This window comes from Sminthopsis crassicaudata, chromosome 6 (genome assembly GCF_048593235.1).
Source record: "Sminthopsis crassicaudata isolate SCR6 chromosome 6, ASM4859323v1, whole genome shotgun sequence".
In the NCBI taxonomy this organism is placed as follows: Eukaryota; Metazoa; Chordata; class Mammalia; order Dasyuromorphia; family Dasyuridae; genus Sminthopsis; species Sminthopsis crassicaudata.
The window spans coordinates 28,436,600-28,464,048 of NC_133622.1; the positions used below are offsets into that span (position 1 = coordinate 28,436,600).

General features: G+C 38.1%; 1 protein-coding gene across 5 annotated transcripts in view; it reads left to right on the top strand.

Moving 5' to 3' along the window:
* TBC1D1 (TBC1 domain family member 1) overlaps positions 1-27,449 on the top strand; it is a 212,303-nt gene that overhangs the window by 4,030 nt on the left and 180,824 nt on the right. For all 5 annotated transcript variants that reach the window (XM_074272353.1, XM_074272354.1, XM_074272355.1 and 2 more), the window contains exon 2: positions 18,489-19,002. In XM_074272353.1, coding sequence (XP_074128454.1) covers positions 18,586-19,002 — 417 coding nt within the window. In that variant the 5' untranslated portion in view covers positions 18,489-18,585. The remainder of the gene's footprint in view (positions 1-18,488; positions 19,003-27,449) is intronic.

Sequence of the window (27,449 nt, forward strand, 5' to 3'; positions counted from 1 at the left end):
CTTCATATAACCTTACCCTCTCTAATATCCATCAGTGATGTACTGAGCATATAGCACCAATGAATGTAGGGTGTTGGTCTCATACACGAGAGTGGGTTGTTAGGCTCCCGGTCTGTCTCCTTGGACTGCCTGAACAGCTTGGAGATGCAGGCTGAGTAAGAACACCGTAAATTCCATCCTTCTCTATCTCTGTGACCATAGTAAGTCACTCAAGTTCTCAGATCTTCAGTTTTATTATCTGTGAAATGGGGACAATAAAACCTTATCTACCTCGTAGTGTTGTTGTGAGAATCAAACGAGGGAACATATGTTTGAAAACATATACTTAAGTTTTAAAGCTCTTGTCAGGGTCGGTTTCATTACATGATGATTCTCCTGTGTGTTGAGGTAGGAAAATAGCAAAAGAATGTGAAGAGCCTGCATCTAATTGCAGGATACATCTTTCCTTGAACCTCTGTCCCCTTCACAGCAAATCAGCCCCAAATCTCCTAACATTTCAGGGAACTGCATTTCAGCCCTGATCTTTTAGATGTCTGAATGATCCCAAAATAGAAATTATCCATTTGTCAGCTCGAAAACAGGTTTCCCAACCATCCAGTCCCTTCTTCCTTACCTTCTCAGGTTCAGTGGCTTGTTTAGGTCAATACTCAGTCATGTTTCCCTACTTTACTTTTCCTAATGATAATGAAAAACTGAGAAGTGGATGCTGCCTATTAAAAGGCCTTTGTGACCTCTGCTAAGATTGATGTAATTCAGTCCAGTCCAACTCTTTGTGACCCCGTGGACCATAGCACAACAGTGCTGTGTCTGGGCTTTCTTGGCAAAGACACTGGAGCGGTTTGCTATTTCCTCCTCTAGTAGATTAAGGCAGCTGGGTTAAGTGACTTGCCCAGGATCATACAGCGAGGTCACATTTGAACTCCTATTTTCCCCAATGCAGACTCAGTGCTTGATCTGCTAAGAAAGTTTAGCTGCCTCTGCTCCATATCGAGAGGAAGTATAGGGAGTCCAAAGCCCTCCGGTGATAATAATAATCACAACTCACATTTATGTAATGTTTAAAATTTGCAAAGCACTGAGCACACATTATCTCATTTGCTTCTCCTCATGCTGTGAGGGAAGTGCTATTATTTATGATCTCCTATAATGAATGGTTCAGAGATTGAGATACCACATTCACACGGCTATCAGGAGTTCCAACTTAGAATGTCTATCCAGGCCATTATGGATTCTCTTTTTTTAAAATAGCTTTTTATTGACAAAACATATGCATGGGTAATTTTTCAACACTGACCCTTGCAAAAACTTCTGTTCCAACTTTTCCCCTCCCTCCCTCTACCCCTTCCCCTAGATGGCAGGTAGTTCCATACATGTTAAATATGTTAAAGTATAAGTTAAATACAATATATGTATACATATTTATACAGTTGTCTTGCTACACAAGAAAAATTGGGTTTCATTCTGGATCCTTAAGTCTATGTTCTCCATTGTGAAGAACAGCTGGGCTTTCAGAATGGCCCCCACTCAAATGAGACTGGCCAAGGTATTGTTCTTTGATTATAATATGAGCATTAAGAATGGACCCGACTAGGATATACTATAAGATATTTAATATGTATGGGAATGCCTGCCATCTAGGGGAGGGGGTGGAGGGAAGGAGGGGAAAAACTTAGAACAGAAGGGAGTACAAGGGATAATGTTGTAAAAAAAAAAAAATTACCTATGCATATGTACAGTGTCAAAGAAAATGTTATAATTATAAAAATTAATTAAAAAAAAAAAGAATGGACCCAAACACATGTTGGTGGCCCTCTGTGCCCTAAGTACATGAACAAGGTGCGAGTTAAAAGTGACAGAGTGAAAGATGGTTTGGATCCTCTTCATTTCGTTTGTTTAGCTTTTCTGTTGTGTTCTCTATTTACATGTATTCCTGTGAAGAAATTCTTATTAAGTAAAAAAAAAAAATGGCCCTGAAAGGTCCTTATCTTTCTGATGAAGAAATGAAGGTCTAGAAAAATGAGGCAACTTGTTCAGTCACCACGCTGACAGGAGCAGATGGCTAGCTCCCCGACGCCACCTCCAATGCTCTGTCCACTCTAGCACGTTCCCTTATTTAGGCTGCCCTTTAGATCTGGCGCCCATCTTCCCAAAAAAGTTACTTGTTTATCCTTTAAAGCATATTTTGAAATCTATGAAAGTTTGTACTTTCCAGCTGCTGTGATACTTCAAAGCCCAAGTTTCCCTTTCGTAGGTCCCTAAAATTCAAGGGCAAGATTTCAAAAAATGAGTCAATCAAAAAGCATTTACTAAACACTTGCTATGTGCCAGTTATGGGTATTGGAAATGCAAAGATAACTATTCTCTTGGGCATTTGCCAAATTCTATAAACCTTTATTCAGAAGTTAACACAGGTAACGAGATTCTGGCTGTCGGACAGCCAGTGCAGATTCAAGGAGGCAGGAGAAATATTGTGTATAAGAAACCTGCAAAAGTACAGTATGGTTGGATAGCAGAGAGAAGGAAGGAGAGTAATCTGTAATGAGGCAGGAGGATGAGGCTAGAGTGGCGTATCAGGAAGAACCTCAATGGATAAGCCATAAGTGGATAAACTTACATCTGGTCCTAGTGGAAACTGGAAACCACTGGAGTTTGAGTGTGGCAGTGACATGGATATTCTTGCACTGTAGGAAGATCTTTCTAAGATGGATTGGCATGGGGAGGGACTTGAGGTGGAGAGATCAATTAGGAAGTTAGCGGTGTGGTCTAGGGAATGATGATGGCCGACAGGACGAGGATGGTGTGTGTTGTTTTTTTTTTTTTTGATTTGAGAAAAGGGACATATGGGAGAGAGATGCCGTGTGGATAATAATGACAAGATTTGGCAACTAATTGGAGCAAGTGGTCAGGGATGATGCTATTATGGTAAACACATTGGTACCCTGGACAAATATTGAAATTTGGAAGAAGATTTGTTTTTTGGGGAAGGTAATGAGGTAATCTTGTTTTGGATATGTCAAGTTTGAGATGCCTATGGCTCATACAGTTCCAATTGTCCATTAGACTGTTGATATGTGGAGTCTGAGGAGAGAGACTAGATCTGCCTTTGTAGATCTGAGGATCTTCGATATGATCATTCAACCCAAAGGAGTGGATGAGATCCTAAGATCATGCACAGAGAAAGGAGGAGAGGACAAAGAAAAAAACCTTTTCTGATTTTGATCTATGTCAGTCTTGTCACCTAGATTAACATTTGAATAAAGTGGAATTTGGCAAATGTTCAACAGCTTTGCCAAGAAATAAGAGATTATTATTTTTAACAGATTTTTTCCCCTTTTCTGAAAAACAGCATGGCCTGATGAACAGCATATAGTACTTTTTAGTTATGGTCAAAGACAATTTACTTGACAAAGGAGTTGCATATCTGAATTTCCAAAGCAGTCTAAAATTTCATGTATAGATTGACTAGAATAAGCACACTTTGAAGATAATCAAATCTGGGTAATCCTAAATGGTCTTTATTTATCATTATTATTATTATTAAATAATATTTATTTTTCCAATTACATATAGTTTTCTATAATGTCTGGGCTAGCTCTCTGGAAGGCCTCAGGATCAGAGTCAGGATCAAAGTCCTTGGTCTTTAAGGGGAGAAGTGAAGGAGGAAGACAAGTATTGTTCAGAAAGCCAATTCAATCATAGCTGATCATCACATCATCTTACAACGTTCTCCTGATTCTGCTCATTTCTGGAGTGATATTTTAGGACAATTTACCTATTTGGCAAAAAGGAAAAAAAACCCCTACATTTGAAGATGGGGGAAAAGCTAAGTATCCTTCAGATTTATTGACACGTGGAGACTTTTTTAGTGCAAAAAATAATTGATTACAAAGTAACAAATACTCTAACCCAGTGGAGGAGATGGAAAATTATCTTTCTTGTGAAAATGTGGTGGTTCAAAAAGCAAGAGGTGTTACTAAAACATTTTAAAGAGCTAACTTAGAAAGTTAACCAGATTTACAATACTACAGCCTTCAGTTTCTCCAAGAACAGTATAAACCAGAATGACTCATTTTATTTTATTTTTTTTCTGAAGCAACAAGGTTGTATGAACACATTGTTAGTGGTCCATTTCTGTTTTCAATAGTCCCCATGTTTCAGGGATAAAGAGCAGGAACTTAGTGCAGGAATGGAAGCTGAGCTTCTGCAACATAGAGCTAATTTCATTCTTGGTACACGGCTTCCAACGAAATCCAGTGTAGTACCTGTTCAGAGTAGGTGCTTGAGAAACACTTTCAGATTGACTGGGAAAAGTGTCCCTTGATGATCTCACCAGTTCCTATGGATTCGGTTATTAACTCATTACAGATGATTCTCACATCTATTTTCCAGCCTTAACCTTTAGTCTGGCATTTCTAACTGCCTCTTAGACATCTTGAATTGGATGTAGAAAAAAAAAAAAGTTCAAATCTGAATCCATTATCTTTTCCCCTAAACCTCCCCTTCTTCCCAATTTCTGTTTAAGTCTGAGTCACCCAAGCTGCAAACCCAGTTGCCATCTCCAGCACTTCTCTTTCTCAGCCCCTCCCCAGCCATATCCAGTCAGCTATCAAGGTGATCTGGTCCTATTCAATCATATCGGCAGTTCCTAACTACCCCTAGTAAGCAAATAGAAAACTCTCTGCCTTTTAAAGAGCTTTATAACCCGGCTCCTTCCTGTCTTTTCCAGTCTGATACACTAGTCTTCTCCATATTCTCCGACCTGGTGATCCTGACCCTGGCAGCCTTGGAATTCCTCGAACAAGACACTCAATCCCCTGACTCGGTGTCCTTTCACTGGCAATCCCCAAGCCTGGAGTTCTTTCCATCCTAGCCTCTGCCTCCTGGCTTCCCTGGTTTCCTCCAGTCTCAGCTAAAACCCCATTTTCTACGAGAAGGTGATGGAGCTTCAGTTTATTCTGGGTTTGTCCCTGGCACGTCATTTGCATGTTGTGTACGTCATTAGCATGTGGACTACTTTCACCTTTTGGGGGATTTTTAGGACTTAGCATAGTGCCTGTTGAGTAGTAAGTTTCAATAAATGCTTGCTGACTGACTTGACTTGATTATACTCAATGAGCCAGGAGGTCAGAGGCTGTCAGCAGCCCTTCCCCATGGACCTTTGGGCATGGGGCAGGAGGCAGAGCCCTGGCCTTAATGGCCGGGAAGGAGCTGACATGGCCTTCAGGGACTTGACCCACAGACATTTCTGGCAGGGAGCCGGGGGTAGCTGGAACTCCACAGGTTGAAATGTCAGTCGCCATTGGCGTGATCCCAGATCTTCCTTCGGACTTGTTGGCAGACCTCCCTCTTGGCATTCCACCCCCCCAACCACTGCCCTTCCATTTCCTGGTCAGCATTTCCATTCCTTTGTTCTCGTCAGAAGCAGAGGATTTCCTCGCCGAAAAAATAAAATAAAATGGTTTATACTCTTCTTGGAGAAATTGAAGGTTGTCATGTTGTAAAGCTGAAAGGGACTTTAAAGAACATTCTAGCCAGATGAGCAAGAGAATCAGCATTGAGGAGAGAGGGAAAAATAATGGATTGAGTCAGAAAACCTGAGCTTCGCTTTTGGCTTTGCTAATTTGCTGCCTTTTGTGACCTTCAACCTCTCCAAACCTTAGCTTCCTCATCTATAAGGTCTTGTGAGGGATGCTTTCTACTGCATATTAAATAGATCATAGGATTATGCTATAACGCATTATCTGTGAGGCTATCTGGTATGTTGGCCAGTGACCCTCTCTGGGCTGCTCTCCCACACTTACACTCAGTTTCCAAGACTTAGGGTCCCTCAGAAGGCCCCTGTGATTTTTAGGCGTGTAAGTTTAATGGTGGGACTGGACTGCTAACCATGGAGCTCCCAATTAATTAGACTTAATTTTTTGCTGTTGAGTTGTTTTTCAGTCGCATCCAATTCTTTGTGACCACATTTGGGGTTTTCCTGGAGCAGTTTACCATTTCTTTCTCCAGCTCATTTACAGATGAGGACACTGAGGGCTAAGTGACATGCCCAGAGTCACACAGCTGGAAAGTGTCTAAGGCTAGATTTGAACTCAGGAAGATGAGGTTTCCTGTCTCCAGCTCTGGTGCTCCGCCCACTGTGCCACACAGCTGCCTTCATTAAGAAGATAGTATATAGAAAGAACATATAATGCAAAAGATTACACCCCAAAGCACAAAAATACTTATTACATCCATGGGAAGAGTGGGTTCATACTTATAATACAGCAGGGTTGAAACACATGTATAAAGGATATATGTGACTGTGGGGGTAACAATTCTTGCTTTTAAAAACCCTTTCTCCCTTCCCGGAGTTCTAGTGCATCTCTCCTTAAGCAGGTCTCTGAGAATATATCTACAGGGTTGGCCACATGGCTGAGCTCCCAGAATTATTCTCTGTGCTCGAGTTCATCACCAGCATCTCTCTCTTACATAGAGTCAGCCTTGCGCAATCTTAGGTGACTGTCTGACTGCATGCAGCATCCCATTTATACATTAAAACCTATTTTGTCCAATGATCAGGTCTGTGAAGACCTCCACTAAAGTGTCTGGGTCTTTGGGGGTTATATTAATTAAGGAGGAAGGTGGGGGAAATAGATTTCTACTTCTTACATTTGATATAAGGAACTTCCATTGAAGAGATTCCCTCCAACAGTGCAGATCAATATGTGTTCTACAATAGGGCTTCTTAAATTGTTTTACTCATCACTCCTTTTTACCTGAGAAATTTTATATGACCCCGGGTATATAGATATATAAAATAAGTATACAAATCAAAAATATACTGATAAAGAAATCAATTTTGCAATCCCCCCTTCAGTTATGACACCCCATATGGGGTTTAAGAGTTGCCTGGATCTTCAAGGAATTAAGTCCACATCCAGTATATGTCAGAGGTTGAATTTGAATTTCAGTTTAATTGCCTTTAGGGACAGCTTTTTATCCTCTAATTACTTCTGTGAAAATACAGCTTGACGTGAAACACGAAGGTACAGTTGGTTCCATTTAATATAATAAATTGGACAGCCAGAATTTGTCTTGAAAGTGATCTTTGCACAATAATAAGGAACCAAAAGGAGGATGTTGTAAGAGACTGAAGGTGGAGAGAGAATTCTCCAGCTTAGCAGAGGGACAGGCTACTGGATTTTGTGACTGGTGCTTGGCTGCCAGAAGAGAACTGATGATGTGAGCTGGGTAGAATAGAAAGACCCACTTGCCAGTAGTTGGCTCAAGGACAAGGAGCAGGAATCAGATCTCTCTCTGAGGATTGGGGAAGGCATTTATAGAGACTGAGGGAGGAGGTTAAAGAAACATGTCCTTGAAGGAAAATGAGAAGAGGAGCTTTTTCTCTCTTGCTCATAAATTTTCTAACTTCTCATTTAAGATTTGGATTGAAATGATGATCCTTACAAGATTTAGTTGTGTGTGTGTGTGTGTGTGTGTGTGTGTGTGTGTGTGTGTGTGTGTGTTCCATAGCTAGGGAAAAACACAGTTCATTTACTCGAAGGCACAGAACAATGTAAAAGTGCTAACCCTTGGGGTACCCTGTGGAAAGAGGGGAAGTGACCCTTCTGTAAGAAACTGGAACCCCTGAAGAATGACTTTGAACTTATAAAAATTGCACTAAATTAAGGGATCTAAAGCCAAGATTCTGCTGAAAAGTTTTAAAAACCTCCAGCTCAGTAGGATATATTAGCTTGATGCTTCTTTGCTGTGGATAGGGTTACCCTGATAGATCTACACTAAATGCCTTCTTTTAATAAACAGTTTATATAAATCAATGCTAAATGCCTTCTTTTAATAAGCTGTTTATATGTACAGTTCTTTTAAAAATGCCTGTAGTGACTTTTTTAGCTCCACAGTCTTCACAGTATCTTTCAATGTGTGTTTTTTTAATTAGTAATTACTTCCAAGGCTCTGACAAATGCTTCTGTGATTTATTGGCAAATGTTTGCCTTCTCATTTTCTGCTTTACCTGATTTTTGTGATCGGTGCCCTACCAAATCAGACTATTTCTGTTTTTATATTTTCTGAAAAAGCTGAAATAATGGGAGAGACTGTATTGGAAAGGAGCTTTTAAGATAACATTTTTCTCTCCTGAATTTTGCAAAAGCTTTTCATATTTCTAGAACAATAGACAAAGTATCTCTTCTTCTTTCCATCTTTCAGTGGAGTGGAGATGACCCTGAGCCAATGTTTTCACAGTTGAAACTCAGGCAGGATGGGTCTAGCTGGAAAAGCTCTGAAAATGTGTGTAGTCAGAGACCGAGTCTGATGGCGTCAACAGAGAATCAGCTGAGCTAAATATGGAGATGCTTATCGAAGCTGGCTGCCAGATGAGGAATTATTTTGGCCCTGGTGAATCAGGAATAGACATACTTCTTGAGCCATCGTTGCACCATCTTGTTCTGTGGTGATACTGGTGGATTGACAGAAAAAGGGCATAGGATGCTAAGACTTTCTTAGAATGCCCCCAAATAACTGGTGCATTTAACTGCAGTTTTGGTCCAGCATCCAATAAGCTGACGTGCTATTGGAGGAACTGTACCAAATTCCTTTTCAATATAAATTAAAGCACCAGTGGTAGATGAAATGGCAGTTTGAAAATCCTCAGAAATTCAAGTAAAGAGGTTAGTAGAACTAGTTTCCCTGAGTTCCCAATTTCAGGGGAAATTTTCACAATCGTCTCATTTTGTGGTGCTCATGATGAGCCATTCAGATGCTTTTCACTTGTATATCGTGGATGCTTTGCCCAAATCTATTCAACAGAAATTTAAGTATCTACTATGTGCCAGACACTGTGCCAAACAAAACCTCAGAAGATCACTGAGCATCATAAAAAAGAAATAGGCTCCATCCTAAGAGAAAAGAAATGACCAGTTATAGACACAGTATGGGAGTCATTTCAGAATCAGCAGCCTGGGGGCAGATTATTGAACAAAGATCTAAGTAAATACTAAATTAGAACAAAGGATAAGTCACTGAAAACAATTTATACCATCAGAATAGCTACAATCTAAGCTGTTTCAGTCAACTCCAAAAAATGGGAAAACATAAAAACATCGACAGTTACCATTTCTTAGTCAATTCCTCAAAATCTGAAGGTAGATGTGAGGTCTTCTCAATTTGTCTTTTCAGTGATGGAGATCACTTCCTGTCTACACCTGCCTGTGTAACTCTTGTCCCTTCAGCTGTGAGGTCACTGACTCAACATTTTAGAAGGTTTCTTCATTTTTTTCCTGGTATCATTTCCCTGCTGCCATATTTTGCTGCTTTTCTCCTTTGAAGTTCCTCATTGGGTATATCTTGCTCACACTTACCATTTTCTTTCTTTGTGGCTCTCATTTCACAGACTGTTGTGTTCCATATCTTGCAGTCAAACAGTCACAAACAAGATACTTATATTAAAAGGATAGATCTTTGTTTCCCAGGAAAGTTTGGGATCATTAAAAGAATTCTACAATTTCCTAAAGATATCGCAATTCAGTTTTCACTAGTTTAATTTTTAGGTTCATCTTGTCCTCTGTACTGTCTGACCCAGATATTTTTCATCCAACTCTGTGTAATAATCTTGGTAATAGATGTTCTTTACCCACTTGATTTTTCAAATCCTTTGAGTGGTTTTAGATGGCTTCCAGGGGGTTCTGCAATATTCCAGTCCTTAATGCAACCAATATAATGTCATCTGAAAACAGCAGCATCTGGAAGACCTCACTTCCCACAGGAAATTTCTTATTAACCTAGACTATGGACTGGATGTCTGCCAGAGGTAGCTAGGAGGGACAGTGGCCCCGGAAAGAAAGGAAGACCTGAGTTTGAAGTCTCTTACTGACAGTATGGTGCCAGGAAAATCAAGAAATCTGTTTTCCTCAGTATACCTAATGCCAAAATGGGAACAACAATAGCACATACCTTCTAGGGTTATGGAGAGGATCAAATCATATTTGGAGGAAGCACTTAGTATAGTGCCTAGAACATCATAATTGTGCAATTAATGCTTGTTCCCTTCTTTCCTCTCATCATAGTAATGAGTCATGTTGACAAGTGTTGCCTTTTATGCTTTACCTGATTTTTGTGATCAGTACACTACGGAATAAGACTATTTCTGTTTTTATATTTTCCAAAAAAGCTGAAAAAATGTTGATGTAAGACTGGGAGATACTATATTGGAAGGGAGCTTTTAAGATAACATTTTTCTCTGCAAAAGCTTTTCAGATTTAAAGAACAATAAACAAGTATCTTTTCTTCTTTCTAATTTTCAATCAGCTCCACAGTGATAGACTTGAAGTCCTTTGTAGAATATTGCTTGTGAAAACCTATGTGATCCCCCAAATGCTCAAAATTGAGCATTTCCACTTACAAAGTAGACCTAAAAAAGATGATCGCATATAAAACCATGAATCTCTACTTAAAACTTTTTATTTTTAAAGTGTATTATAAGGAGTCTTTCTTGTAGTTGTCTATAACTTTTTTCTTATTAAAAACATTTAATTGCCCTTGTTATTTTCTTTTCCTTTTTTTAGGCAATACTACTGTTGATTCCTTTTTCTTCCTCATAAAAACAAAGAAACGAACCAATTAACCAAACTAAAAGTCCTGTCCCCAATTGAAAAAGAAAAACAAAATTCTTGGAAGAAATAATCATTGTCCAGCAAAATAAATTCACACCCTACCCATGTCCAAAAATGTATGTGTCATTTTGTATTTTGAGTAAATCTCTTTTCCCAGGAACTGGGAAAGTTTTTTTCATCACCTGTCCTGTAGAAGGATAAATGATCATTGAATTGGTCTTTTAAAATTCATTTCATTTACAATATAGTTGTAATTGTATACATTTTTCTATTGGTTATTGCTTTAATTTGAATCCATTCATAAAATTCTCAGAAACTTTCCCTTTAATCGTTTCTTATGGTGCAATAATATTCCATTACATATGTATACCATTATTTATTCAACAATCCCCAACTAATGGGGATTCCCTTTGCTTTCAATTAAAAAAAACTATTTTTCCCAGTTACATGTGAAGATAATTTTTAACATTGAAAAAATATTGAGTTCCAAATTTTTTCTCCTCCCCACTCCCCTTTCTGAGACAGTAAACAATTTGACATAAATTATATATGTTCAATCATGCAAAATGCATTAGTGTTGTTGGAAAAGAAGACAGAATCACAGAGGAAAAAAACTGAAAAAATAAGATAGAAAGTGAAAAATAGTATGCTTGATTTGCATTCTGACTCCATCAGTTCCTTCATTGGAGGTAGATAGCATTTTTCATTGTGGAGTTTGGAATTGCCTTATATAGTCGTATCACTGAGAATGGTTAAGTCATCCACTGCTGATCATCTTAGTGTTGTTACTGTGTACAATATTCTCTTGATTCTGCTCACTTCACTTTACATCATTTCATTTAAATCTTTTCAGGTTTTTCTGAAATCATCCTGCTCATCATTTCTTATAGCACAGTAATATTCCATTACAGTCACAAACTACAGTTTGTTCAGCCATTCCGCAATTGATAAATAGTCTCTCCTTTGCCACCACCAAAAAAAAAAAAAAAAAAAAAAAAAAGACTGCTATAAATATTTTTGTACAGATGGGTCCTCCCTCTCCCCCCTTTAAAAATCTTTTTGGAAGGAGGGGAAAAGTTGGAACAAAAGGTTTTGCATTTGTCAATGCTGAAAAAATTACTTATGCATATATCTGTGTCATTGAAACCATATGATAAAAGCAATTTTGTCTATTCTTTTCTTTAGCTTTCCAAGCCATCTTTCCATTTACTCTTTCCTGGTTTTATTCATAGAGGGAGTGTCAAAACTATAGGATTCAGCTCCTCTAGAAGGAGGACTTGTTGGTCACCAGACTAAGCTTTTACATTTAGAGTTCTAGTGACCAAATTAATGATGGTAGAGAATTTAAATACTGTGTAATTCCTAGTTCCTCTCTCTCTTTTTTTTTTTTTTTGGCCACTCTATCTCTGCCACTGCAGAAATGGGAGAGGACCACACAGTACTGTGGACCATTTTGTATTTTCCTTTGTTTTATGTGTTGCCATGGCTTAATCAGATGGCTGACCTTCTGGTAAGGCTCTCCATACTTAGCTAGACAAGTCTTCAGAAAACAGACTCTTTGTGTTCCCAAGATCATATATAGAACTATACTAGTGTGATAGAGTCTTTCTAGTCATCACCACACCACAATGAAACATCAAAGTAGAACTTTGTGCAGAAGCTTCTTTGAGAAGTTAATCATTTAAAAGTTTTCACAGGAAGAAAGTTGAGGGATTCCAGAAACTATTGCCTTAATCTCATTGCCAGAGAGATGTGGTCACCAAGGGCAACCTCAGGGTGTAAACTCACTTGCAAAACATTATAGAGCAGAAGAATAAGAGATTGTATCACCTCCCTGGATAGTTGAGGAGAAGAAAAGCCTGCTGAGATATTGCTATCAAATGTAGTTTAACCAGTGTAGAGATGAAACTAGTGTAGATGAAACAGACTGCCCCACCGAGGTTCAGTTCTTTTGCCATTTCTGTAGGGTTCTAATCTGCATTAATAGTTGAAACACCACATTTGTATTCTTATCCAGTGTACACACAATTGCTCTTAAGATGTCAGAAGCAATGATAGTTTCTAACCAAATATATGTAGAGGAAACCTGGGCCAGAAAGCAGCACAATTTCAGAATAATCAATATACAAAACAGATGAAATAAGAGAAAAAAAGATTTTTAAAAGAAAAATAATCACACAGAAGGTATTTTTTCTTTCACCAAAAATTGCTTTCCAGAACCAACTATTAATCCATATCTCAGATCTATAAGATCTTTATGAGAAGTTATTTATATACAATTAATTATAACATAATAACTTATACTTAGTTATTATTCACATAATAACTTACAGATACTTATGGGATATAATTTAGTTAACTATTTAAATATGTAGTTATTTTATTTGCACATAGCATACCAGAATAACTTATAGTCACTTATTTATATATAGTTAATTAAAACATAACAGAATTTTAGATATATAATTATTTATATAAAGTTGTTACATATAATAACTGTTAGTTATTATAATTATTTAAATATATAGTTATTTTATTTGCACATAATTATCATAACAGAATAACTTATAGTCATTTATATATAGTTAATTAAAACATAATGGAATTTTTACATATATAATTACTTATTTACACAGTTATTACATAGTTAATAGCAGTTAGTTACTGTAATATAATGCTTAATTAGTTTGAATAGATTGTTATTTTACCTACATATATAATTAGTTACTATATAATGACTTAGAATTGCATTGCAGTTAGTTATTTGCATTTTTAGCTTCAAGAGTATCGGAATAAACCATTTTCAGAGAGGAATTCCTATAGGAGATCTTAATCTTTACAATTTAGCAACTGACTCAAAAGTTTAGAAAATATAAAATCCTGCTGTACTTATTGGTTGCCAAATTTTTAAAAAAGCATCTGCCTTGGGTAACAAAATAGAGCCTTTAAAGGCTTTACACAGAAAAAGCTGAAGTCATGTAAGTGTTTTTGATGGATGTGATTGTGATGATAACTTTGCTCACTGATCCCTCTGAGTATTAAAATCAAATGGGGCAGAAAACAGGGAGACACATGCTCATGGAAGATGTGTGCTAATATCGGGGAAGATGTCCTACCGTAGAAGCCAAAGAGGAGCATGTTCTCCCACCAGACTCTTCAAACATTCCCATTTGCAAATGAAATTGTTCATCAAACCCTAAAACTGCACAAAATATTCTGGGAGAGAGGCTGATTTATCTATCCCCTTTGGAAATGTGAAGTGGGTTAAAAAGGGTTCTATTCCACACTATGAAGTCAGGATGTCGTTAATCCATGGATTTTGGTCTCTCTGTCTCTTGGACAATGAGCTGAGCCTCCAATTGTTTAAGAGCAGAGGACTGGCTTGTGTTTAGGAAATTGATAGGACCTTAGTATTTAGACCTTGATGAGATCTTAGAAAATATTTATTCAAACTTTCCTGCTTCATGTATTAGGGATGTAGATAGGGTAACTTGTAGAAGATTATACTGGTAATAAATAGTGGCCAGGATTCCTTTTTATTAAGAGCTTTCAGTGAGCTTTAACTACTTATTGCTGCCAAACCTTGACTCATTGACACTAAGATCTCCTCTTTATCACGGAACACCAGTCTCAAAAATATCAAAATTATAAGGAACACAAGGGACAACGGGAAGAGACTGGTTGGATTTGTGTACCCTGCAGCATGGTATCCATGATGGATATTGCACATAAAATGTTTTGATGGAGAGTTAGCACCAGAAAGAGAGAATGGCTAGTTTTGAGGATGAGAATAAAAGCTTGAATAGTGTAGTGATATCACTGAGATAATGAAAAAACCAGGTAAACCTTTAGCCCATTGGATGTGGAGAATTTTTGTAAAGATACATAAAAAATTCACATAGGATGAGAAGACTTTTTGAAGGATGTGATCTGCACAAGGGGAGGAAACCTGGCTTTATCAAAGTATAAACCCTTGGTGAGACCAAGTTGTGATGCTACTTTAACAGCCTTCAGGCTGAGGGTAGGAGCCATAAGCTACACCTGTACAGATGAGTAAAGAGCAAAGAGCAGAACTCACTTGGTCTTTGGCCTGTTGAACATATAAGAGAGAATCTAGTCTTAGGGTGAGGCAGTTATAATATATATACTAATTGGTCAGGTCAAGGAGAGGCAGCTTCTGATCTTAAAGTAAACCTGAATCCAACCCTACTTCTGATAAAAGCTGGCTGTGAGTCCCTGGGTAAACTATTTAACATCTCAATATCCTCAGGCGGTTGTATAAACTGATTGCTAGAGAAAATTCATCATTTGGAGCTACTTTAATAGATGAAATTAGAGATATGGTTTCAAACAAACAAAAAATAAGGTATTTCTATATTTGTTTCATGTACCTATATCTTATCTTCCCAGTGAGACCTCAAGCATCTTATAGGTTTCATTGCTTAGCTAAGAGTAGGGATTTGGTGGGTATTCTCTAATACTGTTCAGTCAATCCCAGAAATACATATTTATTTCCTTCAAATAAATGGTAACTTCAGGTTAAATTGTGTTGATAGAAGTAAGAACTAATATAATGTTGATGAAAACTGCTGTAGTGACTAGATAGGAATCAACTGAAAATATATTTAAATTGCGCATAGGCAATGTGTACTGCATCTAAGATTCTGCTAAGTACTTAAAAATATTTAGTTTTCTTTAGTAAGCTGGATAATTCCTAGTTTTATCGTTTATGCTTTATCTGCTTGAGTCAAAGGTTTTTTTAAAAGAGGATGCAAAAGTAAATTTCAGCCTAGTTGGAATGGTCATAAATCCTGAATTAATAGGATTATCAGCATTTTTGCTTTCCTGCCAAAGGTTTTGCTGAGGTACTGACAGCTATATTTCTGTTGATGCTATAAATCTTCTATGGATTTCCTTAGAATTTAAAATTTTTTCTTGTAAAATTAAGGTTGTATGTATTACTATAACTGGTAGAAAGCTGAAAACTTGAGTAGGTTAAATACTTCTTTTATTTGCAAATTGGTTTCCCCTATGACTGAATTAATTGAATTTGTTAGTTATATTAGTATGATATAGATCAAAGCTTCTTAAACTGTGGGTTGTGACCCCACATGGGGTCCTACAACTGAATGTAGAGGCACCAAAATTATAATTTATTATCAGTAAATTGTTGATTTGTATACCCATTTTATATATCTATATGCCTGGGAGTATGTAAATATTTCTTGGGCAAAAAGGGTTCATAAGTGGGAAAAGTTTAAGAAATCCTAGTATAGATCTACTTTGAATAGCTGATCAGATTACAAGAAAATGGAAAGTAGTTTATTGTGCCTGTTATTATCATGTTGAAAACCATGCCATCTACAATACTTGCTAGAATTTTATAATATTTCTTGAATGGATGAATTATTTAATCAATATCCTTTTAAAAATTATTTTTTTCAACAAACAACAATCTATTTTCTTTTCCTCCCATAAACAAACAAACAAACAAAATAACTAATATGGATAGTCCAACAAAATACATTCTCTTATTGGCCATGTTCAAAAATATCTTTTTCAGTCTGCACTTGGAGTCTATCACCTCACTGTCAGGGAACATGTTTCATCATTGCATTAATATCCTTTGTAATAATCTAGGACATTCCTCTTCCCCAATCTTGGGATTAGCAACTGTCAACAGATTAAAACTTTAAAATAGATTTAGTTACAGAAGCGAAAATTGAGCCAGATATTTCATGGGTCTTGTCATCTGAATGAAAGAAAAAAATACAGCTTTTTTTTTTTAAAAGAGAATTAGATGTTTGAAAACGACTTTTGTCAAATCTCCAAGAATAGCAATGCCCAAATGTAAACAAACAAAAAACTTGAATTATATTATCAGATATCTAAATTAAATGTGGATGTTATCATCAGATTTTTTAATTAAAATTCAACTTGAAATGTATTCTAACTCCTCCATCAACATTCCCTTCTGCTGTCTCATCTCTGTGTGGGGGTGACCCTGGGCTCTCCGGGCCATGCCGGCGGCATGCAAGCTTGGGCATTTTCTAGGAAGCTGAGAGGGCTTTGAGTACGGGTCTGGTAGAACTGTATGTCTCTTGTCTGAGGACCAACTGAACTCCGTTTGGAAAGGATTGGTGCTAGAGTGGCTGCCAAGGAACACATTTATTTATTTATTTTACGTCAAAAATTATCTGCAAAGTTATAGAGGGTTTTTACTCAGTCGGCTAGTCAGCCAGTAAACATTTATTAAGTTTATATGTCAGGAATTGTGCTAAACTGGGGATACAGATGTAAAAGAGATTGTTCTTGCCCTCAAGGAGCTCCCAATCTAATAAAAAATGCAATACAAAAAAGGAAGCTGAAAGGGAGATACTCAGCACTGGGACATGATGGAGAAATCCGCTGAAGTCCAAAAGCCTTCAGAACCAAGTGGGAAATGAAGAACTGGTTTTCTTGGGCCCACTTCTTACATGGAGCTTATTGGAGTTCTTGACTGCTCCCTTAAATTGGAGGGACTGCACCTACCGATGTGGTGTAAGTACCAGGGAGTAATGAAATAAAAGATAGCCATTGAAATATTGGCATACACACACACACACACACACACACACACACACGTGTGTGTGGTGTGTGTGTGTGTGTGTGTGTGTGTGTGTGTGTGTATGTATGTGTGGGTAAGTATAAAATACTCATATATGATGGATATTTATTTATATGGAAGTACACAACTTATAGTAAGAAAGACAGCCACTAGGTCCAAATTCCAAATCCAAATTTCAGAGAAATTGTATTTGAATGTATATCTTTTAAGAAAAAGAGATTTCACAGGATTATTTTTAATGTGCCTAAAGGTTTTTCAGTCACCTTTTACCTTAAAGAATCTATGTCTCAAAATTAGTTTATTAATTCATGGATAAAACAATATTTCTGCTCTGAATAAATAACCATTTTTCTGGGTTTTAAAATTTAAAAGCATAACTATATTGAGTGTGCATGCCTTTAATTTTTTTTATTTTTGAAAATACAGTTTAATTAGGTGGCAAAGGGAGTAGAGTACTGAGCTTAGAGGAAGAAAGACCGAAGTTTAAGTCCTAGCTCAGAAATTTACCACCCATCTGACCTTGGTCCTAATTCCTTGTGTTAATAACAGCCTGGTGAAAAATTTTATGATAACATCCACATTGATTTTAGCTTATCTTGCTTGATTTTAGTTTCCTCATCTGAAAAATGAAGAGGTTAAACTTGGGGGTTTTCTGGATTTTTTCCAGACCCAAACCTGGGATGCTGTGAATGAAAGACTTTCAGGCAAATCACCAAATTATGTTATTATTGTGGTTGCCTCTGGTGATGGCTTTTATGCTAGAATCTTTACAATGGTCTTGTCCAGTCGTGTTTTGTAACCCTGTTGTTCAGTTATGTCTGATTCTACACGACCTCATTTGGGGTTTTCTTGGTAAAGATAATGTGGTTTGCCATTTCCTTCTCCAGTATATTCCCATTTTATGTATAAGCAATTGAATCACTTGTCCAGGGTCACAGCTAGCAAATATTTGGGGCAGGCTCTGAATGCAGACGTTCCCCACTCCAGGCCTGTTGTCCTAGTCACTGTACCACCTAGACCATCAGCATAGATTTTGATATCTGTACTGTACTTTTGAAGAGTTTTTTCTTCTGAGATTGAGTTAGTCCAGCACTTAACTCTTTGTGTTAACTTTAGACTTCAGTTCTGTTGGAGAGGGAAATAGCAAACCATTCCGGTATCTTTTCCAAGAAAAACCCAAATGGAGTTATGTCTACATTTTGTGACTGAAAAATGACTCCACAAAACAAGGAAGTTCTCTACATGATTATGAAATTGTCATTATCTCTTTTCAGAGTTCTGTGTCAGAAGTAAAAGATTTGCTCTAAAAAAGAAGAAAAAATTACTTCATCCGAAGTAAAAATCCAGTGGGGACTCTTCTCAGTTTCCAAGATGGAGCCCATCACATTTACAGCCAAGAAATACATGTTTCCCAGTGAGATCTCGGTGGACTTCAGCCTTCAGCTGGTGGGCTCGTTGCCCGTCCATTCTCTGACCACCATGCCCATGTTGCCCTGGGTAGTAGCAGAGGTCCGAAGATTCAGTATGGAGCGCCCCAAAAAGGAGCCTGTGGCCAATCAAGTCCGGCTCTGTGTCTCTCCTGCCTTCCTGAAGTGTGAGCCCGACCCAGGGAAGAGTCAGCAGTGGGACCCGCTGATCTGTTCCAGCATTTTTGAATATAAGCCCCCACAGGTCCACAAACTGATTCATAACAGCCAGGACCCAAGTTACTTTGCTTGTCTGATTAAGGAAGATGCGGCGAGTCAGCAGAGCATCTGCTACGTCTTCAAGGCTGATGATCAAACCAAAGTAAGCGGAGGTGGAGGGAGGTCTGGCCCTCGGTGGATTGTGTGGGAATTTTCATAAAATCTGTAAGGACAGACTGGAAAGGAGGCAGTCGTGCATTTGCCCATGTGTGGCTCCTTTTGGCAGGACATCTGTATTATTGTCTCGAATTTCTTATTTACAAAAGAGTATTCTTTTATGAGTTCAGGCCATCGGAGCTCCCCCAGGGGGAAATCTTCCCTAATTGTGGAGTTTTCCCATGTTTCTTGGGTTGGTTAGTGGTAGTTGGTGGGTCTGGATTTCAGCCTGTCCCTGGGGTTCATCCTTTGTTTTTCAGTGAGGACCAGTGACATCTTGTGAATGAATTGTACTTCCAAGAGGTAGAATTGTGCCGTCACCAGCCGCCCTCTCTCTTCCAGTCACTGAAGTCCAATGGCGAGGCCAGAGCCAGGATGACCAGTGACTGTCCCCTGTAGTGAAGAAGGCAGGGCAGAGAGAGGGGGCTGGAGTCAGGGCTTGACTGGCTGGGCCAGGAGATGGGGATCCTGGGGAATTGAGTTTGATCAGGGCCCTAAGATGGGCCCGTCATGTTAATGTGGGTCTAATTGTGGCTGGGGAATTTTAACTCTATTAAGTATGTGTGCTTCTGAACACAAGAACTACCTGTATTTGATGCTTTTCTGCATTTATCAGCCGCATGACCTGGGAAGATTGCTTCTGCTCCAGACAAAGGGAGAAGAGGGACGAGAGAAAGAGGCATTTGAGAGCTTGTCAGGACAGGAGCGAGAGAGGAGGAGGCTGGGAGACACAGGGATTGAGTGGAGAAATAGGTAGGGGAAATAGTGGAAGATCAATAGAAATAGTGGAGAAAAAACCGGGGATGGGTTATTTTAGTTTTGATGGTCGTCTAGACTTCAGAAAGTGCTGGATAAAACGTCCTTCATTCACAAAAGTGTATCCAAGTCCATTTTTTCCCCTTTGGAAAACTCTCCTCAAACGTTGATCAGACTCCCTCTGGAGTGCCCCCTCCCACGATCTCAGGGAGGAAAGTCGCCTCGGAGATTATTTTTACTTGGCTCTCCCGGGGCCCACTGCTGAGGGTTACTAAGGAGTTATTTTGGTGAGCCGGGAATCCGAGGGCTGGGTTGGGTTCTTGACGCTGACATTTACCACCCCGTGACATTAGGCAGGACTGTTTCCCTTGTGATGACTCTTTGAAATGAAGGGATTGGGTTTCTCCCAGGATGATCTCTCGTTGGAGACATTGTCGAGGGGATTCTTGGGAAGTCAGGGGTTGTTCTAGATGGTCTCTGGGGGTCCTTCTGCCGCCGACAGCTGGTAATTTTGTCTAAGGTTAGCTGTGCCGGAGGTCAAGTCCATCTGAGTTGGCCGAGATTCATTTTATGGAGGTCTCGGTTGTTCCTCCTCACTCTCTCTGCCCTGTGCTTTCAAAACTGAGGAGCTTTTTTCCTTTAGCCATTTAATTTTACACTATGAGATATGCCATGCACATAACCATCGATATTTCATTTAAAATGATGTATTATATACTATATGCTAATTGAAAAAGAGGATCAGCCAGGGACGTAGTAGGTTGTGATAGATCCTTCGGGAGTTCAGACCTGGTCTCAGACACCAACTGTGTGACCTTAGCCACTTGAAAACCTCTTTTTGTCTCAGTTTCCTCAACTGTAAAGTCCAGATAACAATAATAGCCCCTAATAATAGCAGGGTGGTTGTGAGAATCACGTGATATAACATTTATTATAAACATTTCTTCTCTTCCCTCTGCTCCCCATCTCTGTGGCCGATTTCATTTTTACCCTTACGTGAGTAAGTGCCTACCTTTTTTGTTTGTTTTCTTATACTTGTCCAAGCATTTCTTCCATTTGGCTCACTTTGTTCTTGACGCTCAGCCAAACCTGGGTTTCCAGAATCCAGTTTCTGGAACCAAGAACATAGTGTTTAATAAATGGCTCTTGGCTTGCCTTGACCCAAGCTGAAGGGAAACATTTCTTTGCTCTGATATTTTTCTGTGAATAATCAGGTTTTTTTAGGATTAATACCAGATAGGTCCACTTGCCTCGTTATACCCATGCTTGTGACCCCCAGTATTCCCAAATCTCTCAGACATGTGATCGACACCATTGTCACGTCTTGATCCTAAGTGAAGAGCTTTGTTCTCTTTGTTACTTTGTTTTACTTGGCAATAATTTTGTTTATTAATTTCCATATTGCTTCATATTCAAATCCCTTTTAAATAGAACCCAATTACATAATCATTTTTGATAGGTTTTACATTTGTCTGCATATCTTATCAATTAGTCATGTTTGCCAATTGATTATTTTTCTTTAATATCTTAAATCCTGGAAAGAAAAATTATACTGAGTGAATCACCTGAAGAGCAAAGGGTCTAATTTTCAGACATCCTTATTTTTCTGTCATTCTGCATTTAGTCTTTTTCTTTCATCTTATTTTTAAATTGTTTTTAAATTTAATTTTCTATTTAGTTTTTAATTTTCTCCCTCCTTTCCCTACTCTCAGCCCATTGAAAAAGAAAGAAAAACAAAATATGTTATAAATACATAGAGTCATGCCAAATGTCTGTGTTAGTCTTATCCACAAAAAAGAAAGAAAAAAAGAAAAGAGGCTTCTCTCTGCATTCTGAGCCCATCAAACTCTATCTGGATGTGGCCAGCTTGGTTCATCATGAGTCTTTTGGAACTGTGGTTGATCATGAGGGTGATTAAATTTCGTAATTCTTTCAGATTTGATTATCTTTACAATATTATTGTTTTTCTACTTTCGGTCTACAAAACGGGATTGCTTCAGGCGTTTCCTTATTAGTTATCACAATTTTTTATTCTAAAATTTTATTTTTATATTTATATATTTTTATTATAAAATATATTATATTTCACAGTCTCTACACATATGAATATATGTACACAGTATATACATACAGTACATATGAAAAAAATATATCTTATATATATTGTAGATATAGAGATGACTATATCTAGAGAAGCATGGGGTAGTTTTTCTATATAAAACCCCTTGGAGAGTCCCAAACCTCATCCTGACTCATTGTGTCGTTTGGTTTGAGGGGATGACTCAGAGAAATATTACAGGGAGCAGTGTACCAGGGTCAGGTAATCAACACTCTGGAAGATGAAGTTCAGTTGCTTGGTGCAAGGATTGGCAAGGATTCTATTTTTCATCTATAAAAAGAATGTCCAGGACTGCATGAACTCTAAAGCATTTATTGTGAAGTTTAGGCCCAGGAGACAGGACTGCATGGTTTATTTTTGACACAGGATATGAATCTGAGGTCTTCATTAGCATGTCTTACGGAAAACTTTTTTTTTTGAAAGCTTTTTTTAAAAGTTGGTATTTATTTAATAATAATAAAAAATCACCTATATGGCATTTCATTTTCACCAATGCTTTATAGATTCTTTTTACTATTAGTAGTTGCCACTTTTCTTGTTAAAGACTCAACGAGTGAATTAAATATATAATTGACCTTTAAAATTAATTTGCATCTAAGAATATTTCTTTGGGATACATTTAGCAAAATACTTAAGAAAAACTCTTTGAAATACATCAATCTTATGGTTGCTTAGGGATTTTAGCCTTCCTTTGATATTCCTCCATGTTATTTATTTTTTATGAAGAGAACTTTTTAATGATGTTGTGTTTCTGAAATATCATGTATTCTGTGTTACGTGAGACTGACCATGACATGTGTTATAAGTAGAGAGGGGAGACAGAGAGCTTACTGAAATGGCCGGAGTCAAGAGACAACGCGATGGATAGAACGTTAAATTTGGAATCAGGAAGACCTAATTTTATTCCTAGTTATGTGATTCAGAGCCAGTCACTTAACCTTTGTCAGCCTTATTTTCTTCGTCTATAAAATGGGAATAATAATAATAGCACCTAACTCATAGAATGTATCATAAGGATCAAATGAAATTACATTTTAAATGGTTTTGTATGATATAAATGTTGGCTTATGATTTTTATTCATGAATATCACTTGATTTATAAAAGTGACACATTTTTGAAAAGTTGTAGGTAAAATAAAATTTGTTACAGTGAAGTTTATTTTACCATTGACAACATTATAAAATTGGAGAAAAATTTATATCTTTAAAAATACAAGTGAACTGTCTTACAAACTTCAGTTTAGGAAGAAGTAGGTAAAATAAAGGCTGATTCTTGGGTAATTTGGTGTTAGCAGATATTTTTTAAAAAGTTACTTACTACCTTCTAGGAGTTATAGTTCTCATGAATATTTTGCTTATACAGATCTTCTTAGAGCCATCTTATTTTTATAATGTAATAAATTGATTTAATTATACATTTATGAAATTCCTGTTATGTGCAAGGCTCCATGTTACACAGAAACAAATTCTTCAAGAAAGGATTGGATGGAGTGGGGGAGGGACCAAATACATTGAAAAGTAAATCCAAGGCAATTTGAAGAGACAACTGGGCGTTGGGGGTGGATCAGGCCTTGAAGAACAATAAGCCTGCTAAGAATTGAGGAAGGAGTATATTCCAGGCTAGGGGGACACATTTTGTGGAGGTGGGAGATAGAATGATGAATTCAGGGATCAGCTAGTGGTTCATTGTGACTGTCATGAAGAAAAATGATATGGAAAAGGCTGGTACAGCTAGATAGGAGCTGGATTATAGAGGATTTTGAAAACCAGCCTGAGGAATTTGCTTTTTTATTCTAGAGGTAATAGGAAGCCAGTTGAGGTTTTTGAGTAGAAGCGTGAAATAGTAAGTCTACACACCTTAAGGAGATTACTTGGCAACTGGGGGAGGATGGACTGGAAATGAGAAGAGACTGAGATACAGCAAGATGTCAAGTGACTAAGAAAAAAAATTAAATTCTATTGCTATATATTGTAATTGTTAAAAAATTAGATGCAGCCCAAGAATCCTTCAACATGGCTTCTTGGAAACTACATCCAGGTGGATCAATGGTTATTGAAAGCCTCTCCATTCTGAACCCCTATCTGTGATATTATCTCCCAAGCTAAACCAGTTTTAATACATGGAATCCATCAGTAAAGGTCAGGTAATAAGACAGAACACCAAGTTAAATAACAAAGACATGAAGGAACATTTTCCCAAGTTACCACCTTGGGAAAGGGAATATTTCTAGTCCAGAAAACACCCAGGAGTCTGCTCTAGCTGTCTGAAGCTGCTGCCCATTATTTCCCTGCAGAATTGTCACTATCGTTGACCACCTCCCCGAATTAACAGTTGGTAAGCAGTGGATATTTATAGACCTCTTGGTGAGCCAGCCCATGCCCTTCGGGAATGGTCAGCTCTTTTATGGAGCAGACTTAGGGCTACACACCTAGCCAGCCCATCAAGAGTTCCTTAGGTCAAGTGTGTCTTTTATTACCTTGCTTTTTCCTCACTGGAAACTTCTGGGAAAGGGAAAGACGATGCTCCTTGATATTTAGATTTGGGTGCCTAAGATCCTTTGGATTCCCATCATGTTCTCGTTATCTAATTTTTGTATCATGAAATTTATCTGTCGTTTTACCAGGTAATATCCAAGAGCTGAGACAGAGCTGGTAATTTTTGCCTTGTTTCTAGAAGTTACAACCAAATTGTTTCCCTCTTTAAGAAATTAATATATTTTTTAACATTTTTGACCATATTAAAATTCTGGTTAACTCTGATATTATCTATGAATTAACCAAAAAATTCCTTTACATGCCTATCTCCCACCCCACACCATATCTTGGCATTCGGGTTAATCGAAGTTTTATGGAGTTATAATTCTGAATCGATACAATAAGCACAGCTGATCAGTGGACCTTCAGAAAAGTCTTAGAAAGAATATTCTTTTAAAAAATATTTTTATTGATATCTTTAGTGTTTTATCACCATCATTTCTGAATATGTTTCCCTTTCCTCTACCAAGAAAGCAATCCATTTTTATAATACCTTTTTATTTTTTCAAATACATGCAATGATAGTTTTTAACATTCATCTTTGCAAAATGTTGTGTTCCAATTTTTTCCCCTCACTCTCCTTTTCCCTCTTTCCCTAGACAGCAAGCTATTCAATACAGGTTAAATATGTGCAATTCTTTTAAACATGTTTCTGTATTCATCATTCTGTGCAAGAAAAATCAGGTCAAAAAGGAAAAAAAGGAAAAAGGAAAAAAATCAAGCAAATAGTAACACAAGGTGAAAAAATACTCTGCTTTGATCCACATGCAGACTACAATTCTCTCTCTGGATGCGGATGGTTCTCTCCATCTCAAGTCTATTGGAATTAGCCTGAACCGCCTCATTATTGAAAAGAGCCACAGTTGATCATCCCCTAATCTTGTTGCTGTGTACAGTGCTCTCCTGGTTCTGCTCCCTTCACTTAGCATCAGTCAGACCTTCCAGGCTTTTCAGAAATCATTTCTTACAGAACAGCAATATTCCATAACACTCATAGACGATAACTTTCTCAGTCATTCCCCAGCTGATAGGCATCCACTCAGTTTCCAGTTTCTTAAAGGGCTGCTACAGACATTTTAAGCAATCCATTTTAACAAAGAAAGCAAATAAAGATGAAGAAAAGCATTTCAGCAAAACCAGTCAGTAATCCCCTGAGTACGATGGAACACACAATGCTAGAGACTTGTTTCGGGGAGACGGCCGTTGTGCTTCTTGTCGGGGCTGGATGCCTCCAGAGCTGTGGGCACTTTATTAAGGAATGTAATCTGCTGTATTCTATGTGGCTCACTCAGTGGGAAGATGGGTAAACAATCCCTTACATGGCTCGGGGACTCTGGGGGGAACCAGTACTCCTGCCTCTTATGCTGGCTGGAGTCCAGGGACTCCAGTCCTTGGATTTCCCCTCTGACCTTGCCTCCTCGATACTGCTCAGACCTTTATCTTGCTGGGATGGCACCGTGTGCCCGGGCAAACCTGTTCCAACTGGCCTTGCTGCAGCCACCTGCCAGTGTGGGCTGGAGGCACCTTAGCTGCCTTTGCTTCCACTATCATAGCAGTGGGAATGGTAGGCACCGAGGCTTCTGTGACTTATTTATTATGATTGTGGAGGGAAGAGCCAGAACAAGGACCCAGGTCTCTCAGCTCAGAATTGTTTCCATCAGGTCATTCTTACATGGATTTTACTTGCTGAGGAAACTTACGGATGATTTCTTTGTTTCTAGAAAGCTGCATCGAATGGTTAAGTCTTTGAGATCCATAGTGGAAGGGGCACCTCAGGAACAATATTGTAAAGCCCCCCTATTTATAGATGAGGAAGACAATTACTTATCCAGGGTCACAGCTAACCAGAGGCAGAGGCAGGAGTTGGACTTTCCTATTGTATGAAACTGATTTTACAAACATTTTACTTGCAGACTCCACTCATAGGCAGATGGCACAGACACAGTTAAATGATTTTCTCTATGGTTAGTTACTAGTTTGTATGGAGATGTTCCTTTATCAGATAAATGTTTCCAATTTCTAAGATTCTTTCAGACCGTTTTGTTCTGGACAAATTGTTGTTCGCCCAAAAGGACCCACGACAGCAGGGAGGGGACGTCATGGTCTACAAGTGAATTGGATTTCAGTGAGGGAAGGCTGGGCAATATTACCTGCCTCCCTTTCCCCTCTAGAGCCAGCTGGGTCCAAATTCAAGTGGAGGAGGTAGTAATTATCCAAATCATTTAAGTTCTACAATTTGCTGTTGAGGTGGAAAAATTCCTCAGACTAAGACAATTTATCTGGACATTCATTATTGGTCAGATTATTTAGAGGTTGCTCAGATTGGCTGAGAGCCCAAAATACCATCTGATTACTTTGTTGTTGCAACTATAATGTTTAATCTCAAACAAAAGATAATATTTTAACTCAGTGAAGAATCATAACATGATTCATAACCTGAAGAAAACCGGGGACATGTTGGGCATGCAAATGAATCATTGTCACAGATGTGTGTTGTTAGTTTGTGAGTACCTTGCCTAAACTTGATTTAGAAATTGGAATTCTAAAATCTGTGAGAGAGAGGAAGAGAGAGACAGAGAGACAGAGAGACAGAGACAGAGAGACAGAGAGAGAGAGAGACAGAGAGACAGAGAGAGAGAGACAGAGAGACAGAGAGAGAGACAGAGAGAGAGAGAGAGAGAGAGAGAGAGAGAGAGAGAGAGAGGGAGGGAGGGAGGGAGGGATAGGTGGATAGATAGGTAGACAGATGCAGAGATAGATGAATGAATGGATGGATAGATGGATAGATAAATGGATGGATGGATGGATAAATGAATGGAGAAATAGATAAATGGATGGAGGGATAAATGGATAGATAGACCCTTAAAACCTTATCTTTTGAACATTGTCTATATTTTATCTCCTATTGATCAAGTGCCAAGTATCCCCAGTAGTCAGAAAGGATGTGGTTCCCACCTGATAACTTGGAAATTTAACCGATTTAA